Below are 14736 nucleotides of genomic sequence, written 5' to 3'. Positions count from 1 at the left end.
ACATTTTATTTGAACGATAGGATTTAGTCATTGTCCACGGCGGCGCTACGCTTGCAAGAAAATTACAATTTTCCCGGTGCCCGTGGCAATTTCCCGGCTAATTCCCGATTTTTCCCGGCGCCACAAAATTCCCGGCTAATTCCCGATTTCCCGGAATTTCCCGGTGAGTGGACACCCTATAGGAATAGGAATCAGTAAACGGAGAAAAAAATAACACAAGCTTCTTTCCACTACAAGGCTTTCGTTAGATTCTCACCTCGTTCCGAGCCTGGTCGGCGCGCGCCGTCCTGAGGCTGCACACAGCGTGTTCATCGACACAGTTAATCGTAGCTACTGCCTTGCAGAGCCGACACCAGAGGTGGTGAACAGCTACCAATGGCCTGCAAAGTAAAAGTGCAATTTAAATTGATGAAATCCAAATCAATGATAAGGTGAACATTTACTCGCGCAATACGCGTTGGAACGGGCGTTCTTGGGTCAAATATGGGAGCTATCTGATACACTGTAAATCAGAGTGTGATACTGACTGCGCGTTTTCTGTGATACAGAAGTATTGCACGATAATGTGATGGTCATCGCAGAGAAAGTATAAGATTAAATTCATAGCTTATATTTGTGATGACCTTATTTGAGCGATACTTCGAGGTATCATAATTTTTAGTGATATGCGTAGCACCGTTTTGAGAAAAATCCAGCATCATCGAAATTATTTTGCAATGAGTATCACACAATTTTGTGATGAATTCATCACACACCCAGGAATAATAAATCATGGGAATCACACAGGAAATTCTATCACACGAAAATGTGTGAAAAGTATCACACTTCGAATTACAGTGTATGCGGAAAACGAGCGGAAAATATTTCACTCGTCTTTAAAATTAGCGGATCAAGTTTTGTAGGCTTGATCGGTTAACTGATCAGGTTAACTTGCAGTAGAACTAGAAAGTCAAAATTTGTGCACAGATGCGCTCTAACATGGCTACTTGACTCCTACTTGGACACTTGGGACGGTTAAGACGATTTCAGGTGGACGGTGGTCGCGGAATCAGTAGGGCCTATTATCGCGTATGCGTCGGATATTCAAAACTGTATTTTCTGGAAAGTCACGGTGCCTGTGACAATTTTGAACGGCCAAAGTAGACGCAAGTGCGGCTCAGGCATCCACAACACCCTTCTCCTGGCACTAGATCCGATCTGGTGCAATTCAGGCCCTTAATCCTGTGGGCCACCACAGCAACAGCGGTTCCGCACTTGTCAGTACGAGCGCGAGTAGAGGTTGTGCCCTTCTTCGACCGCGATAGAAGGGTCAGACACAAGCCCTGTCTGCCGCCAGGTGGGCACAAACAGGTTCAGGAAGCGGGAAAAGCGGCAAAAGTTTCAGGGAAATAAAAGAGGCCCGCTTCACACTCCAAAGTCGAAAAAAATTAACTTTTACTTAACGTTTTATTACTGAAAGAAAGCTACACCTAGAAAAGCATGTTCTTGAATCAAGAGAATTCTCTCAAAACAAGTGTATGAACTCAAATTATTGAAGTACGTGCACTTTTCGAGAGAATCCACTTGTTTCCAGAACCTGACTACATATTCGGGTCATGAGAGTTACAATATTATGTTAAATTCTTTTGATATCTTCCATCGAAGGGTAGGAATTAGAAATCCAACTATTTGCCAAAGATGGTTCTGAATCAGTTTTCAATTCTCTTTCCAATGGTGTAGGCAGTGTTGACCTTACTGCAAAGATTCCTAGTTTTACTTATACCCCCTCTCAAAGATGCAGTTTTTGCATCAAAATGTTAGGAATTTATAGATAAAGATTATAGAAGATTATAGATTATAGACGTGATTATAAGTGATTACAGGGTCGCGGACTTTTGATTATACGAGTTGTAGACCCCTCGTATTTCATGCACTCTGCTTACCCATAACTGCAGAGCTGTACCACAGTTATAAGTGTAGAACTAAAACGTTCTGCAGTTCGAAGTACAATTTTCTGACCAGGATTAAGACCTTCTTTCCTGAGGACAGCATTGTTTTTGTCTTTAAATATTCTTTGAAACGAGAGTATATATAAGGTTGCGTCGTAAATAGAAACGCTGGCGAGACCTCAAATTAAATTCTAAAAATTCGTCTTCTTTCGCGTATCTGTTTTAATTTAACTTGCAGCCCTACCACATATGTGATCGTTTGGAAGATAATTCAAAAGACGAAACCGGTAGTGCCCTCAGAAAAAAAAATTCTTAATCCTGGCCAGAAAACTGTACTAAGAACTACAGAACTTTTTAGTTCTACACTTATTGTAAATGTAGAACATTTCTGCACTTGGATTAGGAGCAGAGCACGCTCATATCCTTACGGCCTCGCCTTCGGAGAATTTTGTGCAAACGTAACATGGATCACATATCAAAAGTAAAAGTGATGAAATTATCCGTATTATATAGATAATTTGATCTATTGAATCGTGCCTTCATCCGTCCATACTATTGACACGCGGACACATAGAGGGTGTTTCTTATGATACTTAACAATTATTCGCCCCGGTGTCATACTTTTGAAATTTTTGCCCCTGATAGGAGGGGGTGGGGCGATATGAGGGTCGGGGATAGTTTTTCGCAGGCGATAGAACGCTTTGGAAACATCAAGAAGGGGTCGCGAATAGATAGTACACGAAAAAGGGTGTAATTCCGCGACCACCGTCTAGCCGAAATCGTCGCAACTTTCCCGATTTTTGTCGCGCGTACGCAAGGTTAGGGGATGCTGAAAACGACGGGGGTGAGTCGCGTGCTTGATCTTCCAGGATCATCAAGTTGACACATTAGAGCGCATCTGTGCCAAATTTCGACTTCCAAGTTCTACTACAAGTTAACCTGCCTGATCAAGCCTCCAAAAAATATTTCTCAATTTTTGGGACCAGTGTACAACAAAGAAAGCAAGCCCCCGTTAAAGTTTCAAAGGCGATCAGACTAACAGGAAGTCCATACAAGCAGTTTTCGAAGAAAAGTGATAGTGTGTCCGATTACATCTACCGAGTTCTATACGTACTTCGACAACTCGCTAACAAGGCTCAGGACAGTAAAGTTGTCAGGCAAATCCTCTGGAAGGGTCGGAAAACGCTGCAACAAAAGACACTCAAGCCACTATTTGTCGCACATATTATAAAATACATGGTGTCTCATTGAACCCTTTTTTCCAATAAGGCGGCGGCACTGATTCCAGCTTCGGCCACTTAGAGTGCAGATCGCTCCCAGTTTGATGTCCTTACGCTGGAAATAGAAGTCGAAATTTTCCAACAAGTGTCAGTCCAAACTGATCAGAAACATGATTTCCTACAACATTGTTGAAAAAAAAATCCAGTTCCTACTTTGGAAATTTTCGAACAATTTGGAAAACAGTTAACTAAACGTATCATTTTACATAACAAGGTTTAGTAACGCAACAGAAACTACAGCTCGTCAATAAATTTGAAATGTCACTCAAAAGTTCATAGGAACTTTCCCCAAAAGTTTGGAAATTTCTAATTAATTAGTTTGGAAAAGCGTTTCCGAATTGTTTGGATTTCAAACTCTCCAAACTGTTCAGGGTGCAAATTTTCCACAAGAACTAAAATCTGCAGTGTAGTTGGTACGGTGTAATTGCTGAAAAAAAACACTTATTTTCCGCGCTCAATAGACCAATTCAATCTATGTCCGTAAAGGCACGTGAGGGAGAAAGCTCCAGACCAAGGCGGTGGTCCTGCTGAACGGCCTTCACCCTGGTCTTGTTTGCAGGCTCGGCACTCTGTTTCCATTTTCCTTTTCTTCCCCACTTGCCTGGAGCGGGCGGGACATAGACTGAAATGGCCTACTTTTTCCTTGTTTTCGACTAAAAAGACACTGAAGCGCTAAAAAGATACCACGAAATACTAGCCCAAAGGGTCATAACTTTAATTGTCGAGAAAAAGGTCCAAACACATTAAGTGTAAGACGCACTTCAGCTGAAATTTGGTCTAAACCTACGCTGAAAACGGTAAGAGATGGAGCAAAACGGATAAATTGTCGGTTCGGAGGGGTCTACTTTGACGAGTTACCCCATAAGTAGGATAAATACAATAAAAAATACTTTTTGATTTCTCTAAGTATTCATCTGGTTCCTGCAAGTGGACCTGAACACTGAACATGGTTCTGTTAAAAATAGTCCACAGGGCTTAGAAAGAGACAGTCCCTACGAACAGGCCACAGCAGGGGTATTACACAGGGCCCCGCAGCCGCGCCAAGCGTAAGTCGAAGCGGCGAGTCGGTTCCACGTGGTTGTGGAGGGGGTAGTAGAGTGTGCTGATTGGTCGGTCCTTCTCCTTCTATGGCCTATCGTCACCACATCGAGATATCTTCTCGACCCGAACTCGAACTCGACGTCGTGCGGTGCGATACCGGAAACGCGGCCGGCGAGCTCGAGCACGAGCTTTAGGTAGCATTACTATTCTGACAGCTCACTCGCGAGGACGAAGAAATCTTCAAGCCATCTGACAACATGCGTGAGTATTTGCTCCCGAAATTTGTAGACTTAACCTCAATAACACGACGCATGTGTCGTGTCATCGGTGTCATGTAACAGCCGCGTTCCCCCTTTTCTATCTTCCAGCTCCCTCGGAAGGACAATGGAAAATGCTCCTTGACTATGTTGAGGACGACAGAGAGATGAGGATGTTCATGGTCCTGACGAAAAGACACGCCTGACCTCTAAATGGGCCGCATGCGCCAAGGATCTCAATAAGCTTGGTCCCGACTTCAAAACAGGGCCTCAATGGCGGTAGGTTAGTGTCAGTTATGCAATGTCCTTTGCTTCTGTATGAATCGATGATTATGTGAAACTGACAATAGTGGTTTTGTTCCAGGCATTTTACGGTCTGCGGGCTCGTTCTCGGCAGGCTTACGCAGACCAGATGACCTATGTACGTGGGACTGGTGGAGGGGAGAACGTCCAAGTAGAGGACGTGGTGCCGAACGCGACTTATGCAATGTGTCTCAGGATTACGGGCTCTGTGACAGCCAGTGGTAATCCTGCTGTACCGAGCTCCTTGCAAAGAAGGTTTTTCAAATTTTGCTGTGAGTAGTTTGTGTGTGAGTGTGTGTGTGAGTGTTGTGTGTGTGTGTGTGACTGTTGTGTGTGTGTGAGTGTTGTGTGTGTTGTGTGTGGTGTGTTGAACTATGTTTGCTGTTCTGTTAGAACCAGGCCCTGGCCCAGTCCCAGTCCCTGCAGGCTGCTCCAGCTCGAATGCCAAACTTCAACCATCATCATCCTGCAGCAGCAGGCTGCTCAACATGGAGTGATGGCGGAAAGTTAGTTCTGCGGTTGGTTAATATTAGGAGTAGTTTTGTTGTAGGGATTCAAACGGACCATTGTTCCAGCAGTTTAATCTATCCTCGCGTCCTTGTTTCAGTTCCTAGCAGCATGTTGAGGACTTTGGGAATCGGGGAGAGCATGGCAGCCCACCACGAACGCGCTTTCGTCATGAGAGCACCCAAGACCCTAGTGAGTCAGCTACTAGCACCAAGTCCTCTCATGGTAAGTAATCATACTGAAAATGTAGTATAATCTATGTTTTACTTCATCTTACTTTCTGTTTCACTGACCTTTCATCTTTATACTTTGCAGCTCTAAGGTCCGAAATATCGGAGCAGCTGCAGGTGTTGCAGTTGCAGGTGACTCTCGCAGACTTGTTGGAAAAGCTATATCACTTGTGTGCGGGGGTGCATGGTAGAGTTTGCAATCGGTCGGTTAAACGTCTTTTCGCTTACCCGATGCTCGCCGGCGTCTGTACCCGACCCGACCCGACCCGACGGGGACTCTGTCGGGCAAGTCGGGTGAGCCGGGCAGCCTCCGAATCGCCGACCCTTAGCCGAGCTTCCGCACGCTCTTCGCACGCAGACCCCCGCTCGGCTGGACCAGCAGGGCGAGAGGTGAGGTTGCGGGGACAGGTGACGCCTAGTGTGGCTGGGCGTGCCCAGAGGGGGTGAACAGGATAGGATCCTAAGGCGCAGGTCTTGTTCTTGGTTTTGCTATTGTTGTGACGTCAGTACCTCAGATCCCGTCTGGCCACCCCAACAACAATGAAGATCGGGCGCCTACCTCGGTTTTCAGCACAATAGTTTAAAATCAAGGCAGACAGCTAGGAGTCCTTCTAAAGTGAACGGTGTGATTACTGATAATTTATTAGACTATTTCTGAGAGGAAAAATGTGTGTTGTCAGAATATTAGTCAACTGAGCGTGTCAAACATGAGCATGTTGGAGTTGGTATGTTTTGTCGCGAAGCTGTTTGTTTACGTGCGGCTGAGCTGTCTGAAAGTTTATTTTAAAATAAGAGAATATACAATTTACGAAGCAACCACGAGTCAACGGAAGCTAGTGAGCATTGATTCGAGTTGAGAAGAGACCGACTTTTCGTTTTGTCATCGAAATCAGTCGTTCAGAGGTTTAGAACGACGTGTTTACGTGTGATCGAACTTGTGAAGGTAAGTTTCGCCCACATAGTCAACCAAATTCTTAATTGCAAATAAAATTCGTCCCAAATGACGTACAGAACAAAAAGAAAATCAACGTTAGTCTATGTTTTAGGTAAATTATGCTGTGAGAGTACCCTAACCTGAACTGTTGCTGTGTGACAACTTGAACAATTTTGGACTGTGGCGACTGTGTCAAGCATAAATTGCACAAATAGAAGAATACAGAGTATTTATGAGAGAAACCAGGTAAGATAACATAATAGCTAGTATCAGAACAATCATTAATAATATTAATGTCACTCTAGACATGAGAAAACATGTACAAGTGATTATTGTAATTAAAAATCACAGAGCACAATAACTAAATCAGAAACTGACTAGAAACAGTAAACAAAATGAGTATATAAATTTCATTAATCTTTTACAACGTTAACAATTTGAATTAATGCTTTGATTTCACAACATTAATTTGTACAATAATGACTAGTTGTTTGTCAAGTATAAACAAAATAAAATTAAAACAAAACAATTGTAACAACTTTGTTACTATAGTCACTTCTCAGAACAAAACAACATAGCAAAGCTTGATATTGCAAATAATTTTTACAAATTGCTAGTCTGACAAACATAATTTTTCCTACTACCACTACAAATAGATCAATTTAAAATTGATAGTAAAGTCAGAAAATTAAAAAATACATAAATGAAGAATAATAAACCCTTTTTATGTTTTACAGGTGAGCAACGCACTGTAGTTTCCTGCACTGCTGTGGAGCTGCTGATGGTCCAGGAATGTTGGGATCATCACAGTCTTCTTCAACTTCAGGCGCTGGTTTATTCCTGGAATGTCTTGCCTTGTATTCCTGGTTGATTTTCGCCAGGAGGTCTTCCAGAGCCTTCCTACAGAAAGATTTTATAAGACTGCTCTTCGCCTCTTCATTGTGGATGTCACACAGCTCAAAATTCTTCACTTCAGGTATGGACTGTACTCTCCTGTGAATTGTGTCGACCACATGAAATTTTGGCAGAGACCACAATGTCCTCTGCATGCCAAGTACCATTTTATAAATTTTATTCACCAACGTGGCAACCTGATGATTTGGTAACATGACATCCATTTCTCCCGGTGCAGCAGACATGGTGTGGGGCAGGTGCAGTGGAAACTGTGGCTGAGTGACAAGAATTCCACTACACTCCCCACATTGCAGTTTTGCCAGCTCCCTGGAGACAATGGGAGCAGCAACTTTGGCACTTGCAATGCTGCCCAACCAATCCGCATCCCCACCACTGTCAATTTCTTCTAAGTATTCTTCATCTTCTTCGTCATCAAGGTGAGTGGGCGCAGTGGGAGTGGGTGCACTTCTTTCCAGGATGTCTATTAATTCTTCTAAATCAAATAAATTGACAGCCTCATCATCCCTGCAGTTTTTCCCCTTCGACTCTGTTGTCAGGAATTTCACGAAGGAGCGCAGAAAAGCTGAGGGGATGTCCTGGGCAGAAGGTCGGAACCTGTGGCCACCATTAAAGCGCATTCCAGAAAAGAAATTTTCTTCACAGTCTTGGTTTACATGGCCCACAGGTAAGTACAAAAAACCACTTTTTTTTAGTCCATCCCAGAGCTCGAGAAAAGCAATTACAGTGCTCCTCCAATTCCTGATAACTTGAATGCGATCCCCTCCCAAAAAATCCCAATCTTCCATTTCATTTACCATCTTAATCCAAAATTCTATGTGGCCGCTGTTATCAGTGAGAGCACAACCCAAGTCCGTACTTTCTGGGGCTTCATTATAGAGAATTCCCTGGAATGACTGAAAAAATTTGAAGAGGTTCTCACTAAATTTTGCTGTTGCAGCTGCCTCTGGGGGGAGGGAACCCCTCATGATGTGAGTGTGCATCCCAGAAGATACAGCAGGGCTGAACAGTCTCACCGCCATGCCGACATTCATCTTTTCAAAATTATTCGGATTGGCGTGGCGCTGGGTAACCTTTGGAGCCAGGCGGGGAAACTGCTCCACATCCTGGATGAGGAAGGCTTTGATGAAACCGACGTCCACCATGGTCCCATCAGCCAGATGTATAAGATACTTCAGTACAGCATTCCGCATAGACTTCATCAGGTGAGGTGGGTCGCAGATAGTCACAATTTTTTTTCCATTGACATAAAACCAGGGACACTCATATGAGGCGCCCAGCAGATGTTGAGCAGCAATATTTTTCTGGAGGCCATCTGTGACCATGGCTCTACAATCCAGCCCACAATCCAGAAGGGCAGAAATGGTTTCGTTAAAAAGGTGGGCAAATTCTTGGGATGTCTGCTTCTTTGTGGTATACCAGAACACGACTGGGTGCTTCCATGTACCATACACACTCCGGATCATGGCCACCAGCACCTCCTCAGCAAGGTCCGGCCGTCGTCCAAGGGAACCAATGTCACAAAAGCCCCTGATGTCGTCATCTTGTAAAAGGTAAGCGAGAGCAACTCTCATTGACATCTCGTCAAAAACTACAAAACAAACCCTCTCTTCGGGTGACATCGCTGCGGCCTTGTTTCCCAGCATTTCAAAAATTCCAGCATTTATTCCTGGCTGTAATTGTACTTTTTTCAGGACCCCCTTCATTGTCTTCCTGGTTGGCTTGGTGAAAGGGAGGCCCCTAAAACTTCTCGGTCCACGCTGCCTCATGGACTCAAAGTCAGCCAGCAAGTCCTTGGAGTAGCGCCGATTTTGAGGCTTCCTCCTATAATTTTGCACTTCAGCTTCCAAAAATTTATAAAAACGGGGATTGACTTTGTCCTTCAAGAACTCCACCGCTTCCTTTTCCCGGTGCAGCTTTACCCTTCTCAGCTCGTCACTCTTTTTGAGGTAATTTCCTCGCTGTTGCTGGGCTTCCATTTTATAGGCTATTGCACATTTAAGTAAGTAGTCTTCCATTGGAGTCCTATTTTTCTTAGAAAGGTGGGGAATTGCAGGCAACTTCTTTTTCCTGTTTGCACCTCGCCTTACAATAACTTTCTTTCTAGGTGTGGATGCTGCTAAAGGCCCATCCGAACAGAGTGGTGGAGGCTCTGGGGTGGAAGAACCTGGAAATGAAAATAATTGATTAGTATCATGAACTAATTAATTCTGGATAACAATGCCTTCCTATGAAATTTATGTATATCTTACCTTCAGCACAGTCTACATCTGCAAAATAGTTATGCTCCAAATTGTGAGTGGTTGAGGCGGAAGAAGAGGAACTTTGTGAAAATGCAGAGTCTGTAAGAGAAATGAATCAGGTACAATACAAATGTAATAGCAAAAAGCAATTATTGTTTTTGGAACAAGTATTTTCATTTTAATATTTTTATTGAATTGAAACAGGAGACCCTGTTTTACTTACCAGCTACAGAAGTATTCACTCCAGTTTCTGAGGTGCTCAGAATGCCCTTCACAGCATCTCCAATTTGCTCTACCAACTGGACAGCATCTGGTACATCGGGGGGCCCACTTGGAGCTGTAAAATTGAAAACAGAGCCAGGTGAGCACTTTGCCATTCGCAATTGATCTTCTATACTGTCTATATATAAAATTTATTTCAACAGAATAACTTAAAATTATATTAGTAAGCTAAAAAGTATGTGGTGTAGCAAAAATGTGCATACACACATTTACATTAAGTGACATCCCTCTGTCATTCACTAGTAATGTGTGGTACAATCCATTTGGTGGTTCATTATCTTGCACCTTGTAATGATAATTTTTATTGCACCTCATATTTTAAGGGGGGTTTAAAGTTTTCAAATTGATTTTTTGCATGTAAATAGATAAATGTACTTTTTGGCCTCCTATATATGACCCTGGTCAAAGTGAGTGGAACTTTCATTTCCTATTAGGCACTGAACTAGGAAACAACAATAGATTGTAGGTATGGAGCTATCTTTTTGGTCCCAGACACTGAAGCGCAGAGAAAAGTTGACTGTTTTACTTAAAAGTTTCCGTGCATAATTTCTCCAGCAATATTGAGTTTAAAATTATCCCCTAAGGTTTTCTTGAATCAGAATCAAAAGGACTATAAGTTGACACAGGGGTTTTGATATACTTTGTAAAACAAAGATTTTTGATTACCATTTCACCTCTAATTTTCCTAAACAAAAATCGTCATTTTTAATGAAAATTAGAGGTGAAATGGTAATCAAAAATCTTTGTTTTACAAAGTATATCAAAACCCCTGTGTCAACTTATAGTCCTTTTGATTCTGATTCAAGAAAACCTTAGGGGATAATTTTAAACTCAATATTGCTGGAGAAATTATGCACGGAAACTTTTAAGTAAAACAGTCAACTTTTCTCTGCGCTTCAGTGTCTGGGACCAAAAAGATAGCTCCATACCTACAATCTATTGTTGTTTCCTAGTTCAGTGCCTAATAGGAAATGAAAGTTCCACTCACTTTGACCAGGGTCATATATAGGAGGCCAAAAAGTACATTTATCTATTTACATGCAAAAAATCAATTTGAAAACTTTAAACCCCCCTTAAATTAACTATTTTAAGTAAACTAATTTCCGAAACGAATTATATTTTAACAGGAGATGCGACCAATGGCAGACAGAAAAACTGAAACTCACTTGCAGTCTCCACTGAGGCAGAGGGGTCATCAACGACACAAGTCTGGTCCAGATCCAGCACTATGGCATCTGCAACGTCAAGCATACAATATTATGGAGAGCTGTTTGTGAACTGTGGAAATGATGTGACTATCAACATGAGGAACCTAATCAAAAATGTAGCTCCTAATTGTACATAGTTGGGAACCAAATTTTTGGTTTGGTACCCCATATAAATTTTCAAAACTTAGTTCCGTAACTCCCACATGTTTTAAAATATTTTAGTATAGCTTCCCCGTAACTTGTCTAAAACTAGGTGGCATACAACCACTTAAGGCATACCTGTTTGTTGGACAGCAGGAACAGCATTGAATCTCAGACTTGTTTGTCTCTGACTATTGTACATCCCAGAAGGAATATGATCAGAGCATACAACTTTGTTGTACAGTTGCAGGGGTGTTAAATTGACTAAGTCAGGGTTGCCTAGTGCTTCCACCCATAGCTCATGCCTGTAAAACAATTTTGAGAAAATTTAGCATGCAAGTCTTAGCAATAAGTTGTTGTTTTTTTTTTAGTATTTGCATCCCTCTACATAATTGTACAGGTGTGAGAGGATCTCTTAAATACCCCCGTGCACTAACATCCCACGTGGGTGTGCACAGGTATGCATAAGATATTTTCAATGTGCAATTCACACATGTAGGTCTATATTTAATTTTTGTATCATGTATGCTGTCAAAACTGAAGCACTCGTCTAGAATTAATCTACAGACCGGCCCCTAGAGCTTTAGAGTACTTTAGAGACTTATAAATGACTGTCAGTGGACTCACCTGTCTTTGGGAATCCTGTGAAACCGCAGGTGAGGACATCGCTTTTTGGTGTTTTTACACCCTGGCGCACAACACTTGTTATTAATCCCCATCACGATTTAAAATATATTCCCCTAATCTGGGTGCCGTCGCCCAGCTACCCGCGATAATCTAGGTTGCGTCCAGCCAACAAAGCGCTCAAAAATCACGTCGAAGCCAGCCGCATCGTGAAACACTTTGCGCTTCCCGTGCACCAGATGAAATGGGGCATTTTGCATGATTCAAAACAGTGTGTATATGTGTATGGCATGTTATCATTAATTAGCACCAGGTGGCGCTTACGACACCTGCGTCAAAGCACGTGCAATAATTCGGTCACTTCAATGATTTTGTTGTAATTATTTATACTATTATTCTAGTCTGTATTGTGTTTTTAGGATTTAACTTTAATGGGAATATTAAAAAATGTAAACATTCAAATTTATGCAGTTTTGTTTTATTGAGGATCACTCTCTGTGCCACTGGCATAGGTGGCACGGTGTGCGACACATTCAAACGGATTGGCGGTACCCGCGGACAGTATTATCCGAACCCCACCCTCCCCGCCCCGCCCCCCGCACCTGCTTCTGCTGCCAACCTGACACACACATTTGGTCCGAAAATGTATTTTTTGGTTTGTTTCTTCGACGTTGAAATGCCGTGTCCTTGCCATTTTGAGGGCGATATGTGTGATAGTGGTGACTTGAGAAGGTTCAGAGATGTATGTAAAAATCTGTGTCCATCGGGGAAGACCCAACATTTCACATTGTTGGCCTGCCCCTACAGCATCTGAGGTACTGACGTCATAGCCCCTGGTAACGCGGCAACCCCAGGCAACAGCGGCACTGTGCCTTCTAGACTTGTAGGTTCACCCCCTCTGGGCGTGCCGAGCGAGCCAGACTCGTCTTCATCGACGGACGACGAGTGTGACGTGAGAGACAGAGACAGCTGCTGGCTTCTGAGTGCTGTCTCACTCTTACGCTGCGAGCGTCGGGTGAGCGCAGATTCTCTACCCGACCGATTGCAAACTCTGGTGCATGGCTCAATACAGAGCACAACAGTAAACTCTGCCAACCTGGCTGAGGCACTTCAGGACCTCCAGGGGGCGTTTGTAGAGAACACCACGGCTGCAGTGACCCAGACATCGGCCATGACCAATCTGGTGAGTCATGCCCTAGCTCAACATTCTGCCCCTGTGCAGCAAGCTGGCGAAGCAGTTGTTCAAGAAAATGTTGGGGAAGATAACCTTGTCATGGACATAAGTGATCTTCCTATAATGGTTGTTGAGAAGCAAGACTAACTGTGTATGTGCTTCTAGTTAATTTAATTTATGTTTGAATAATAGAGAAGAAATTAATTTATTTTTGACACTATGTGCGTTTATCTGCTGTACGTGCTGTGAACTTTGGCAAACCTTTGTGTTCTCTGCCGAAGCTTTATCCTAATGCGCCAGAACGAAAACAACACCCCTTTCACGTCAACGGTACGAGTCGAAGTCGCCTCCAGGGAAGTGCTAGGTCGAAGACGGCTCCAGGGAAGTGCTAGTGCCACCCCCCCCCCCTCTCTCTCTCTCTCTCTCTCTCTCTCTCTCTCTCTCTCTCTCTCTCTCCGGCCGCCCCCCCCCCCTCTCCTTCGCGGTTGCCGAGTTCGCTCTATCGAGAGGATAGAGAATGTGATTGTACAGATCGAGAGTTAACAGGAGGCGACAGGAGGAGAGGGACCGACCAATCAGCACTCTCTACCACCCCCTCCACAACCGCGTGGAACCGACTCGCACGGTAAAAATGACATCTTGGATTTCAAGCGATCTACTTGGTTTTCAAGACAGTTTTCAAGGAATCTACTTGAATTCCAAGATGTTCTTCTTATCGTGCGCCGCTTCGACTTGCGTTTGGCGCGGCTGCGGGGGCCCTGTTTCATAGCCCTGCAGAGCTCCCGACCGAGGCGTGGCCGAGCGAGCGGGGAGGGGCCCGAGTCAAAGAAAAGGTCTGTGAAAAATTTGCAGGTCGTCGGCCATGTGGTTCATTTATCAAATCAGGTGCAAATGTTTCGTAGACAACTCCCCGATAAGGTGCAAACACTTGGCATACAATTCCCTGCTCATTGGCAAAGCACTCATAGACCGCCCGCAGACAATCCGCAGACCATTTAGTCTGCGGATTGTCTGAAAACGAACCGCGTTCGGTTTGAGTAGAGTCTACGGGGGTACGAGCGTGCCTAACCATCGGCAGACAATCTGCAATAGCGCAACGAAATCGAAAACAGTCGAGTCGGCTGCTGCCGCCGCCGCAAACCAGTATCGAACCCCAGTCCTCCGCTTGGAAGTCTGAGTGCTTGCCCGCTTGGCCAGAGAGAGCTCGCACCGGACAGTCTGTCGTCTGGGAGTCTGCTGTAGGAACAGAACGGCGCCCACTCACTCGCCCAGAGACACAGACCGCCTGAGGGGCAGACCACATGAACTCTGTTTGTGAGATTTCGCTATTCACTCGGAGCGGGTTGCGATTTGTGAGCCGTGAAGATGTTGCCGAAAGATTAATTACGTTTTAAGAGATTTGAGGCAACTATGCTGGAGAAAAAAGATATTGAAGACTGCTGAAAATAGAGCTCCCTTGGCCGACGTGGTGTCACATTTCAGCACATTTCTCGTAAAATACTGGTCGGATCGCAAAATCGAGCACAGCGCCGGAAAGATAACAAAATTTGCCATCTACTACGTATTTTTTCGGATTTTTACCGTCCATAAATGTGGGCAAGCGATCGTAAAGTACCTTAACCTCAACACTCAAACAGACGCCACAGAAATGCCTCACCTATTTCGGCAACCG

The 14736-nt window shown here is 43.9% G+C and overlaps 1 protein-coding gene across 2 annotated transcripts in view; it reads right to left on the bottom strand.

Annotated features, from left to right (window-relative positions):
• The window catches only part of LOC113213575 (uncharacterized), a 42325-nt gene that overhangs the window by 18480 nt on the left and 9109 nt on the right, over positions 1-14736 (bottom strand). For both annotated transcript variants that reach the window (XM_026432682.2, XM_052272150.1), the window contains exons 2-3: positions 3043-3113; positions 257-380 (exon numbers count right to left, since the gene is read on the bottom strand). In XM_026432682.2, the coding sequence (XP_026288467.1) occupies positions 257-380; positions 3043-3113 (195 nt within the window). The remainder of the gene's footprint in view (positions 1-256; positions 381-3042; positions 3114-14736) is intronic.

The sequence above is a fragment of the Frankliniella occidentalis genome, unplaced genomic scaffold, assembly GCF_000697945.3.
Source record: "Frankliniella occidentalis isolate FOCC.00 unplaced genomic scaffold, Focc_3.1 Scaffold191, whole genome shotgun sequence".
Taxonomy (NCBI): Eukaryota; Metazoa; Arthropoda; class Insecta; order Thysanoptera; family Thripidae; genus Frankliniella; species Frankliniella occidentalis.
The sequence above is the reverse complement of the archived record's forward strand: the minus strand, read 5'-3'. Positions and strand labels throughout refer to the sequence as shown.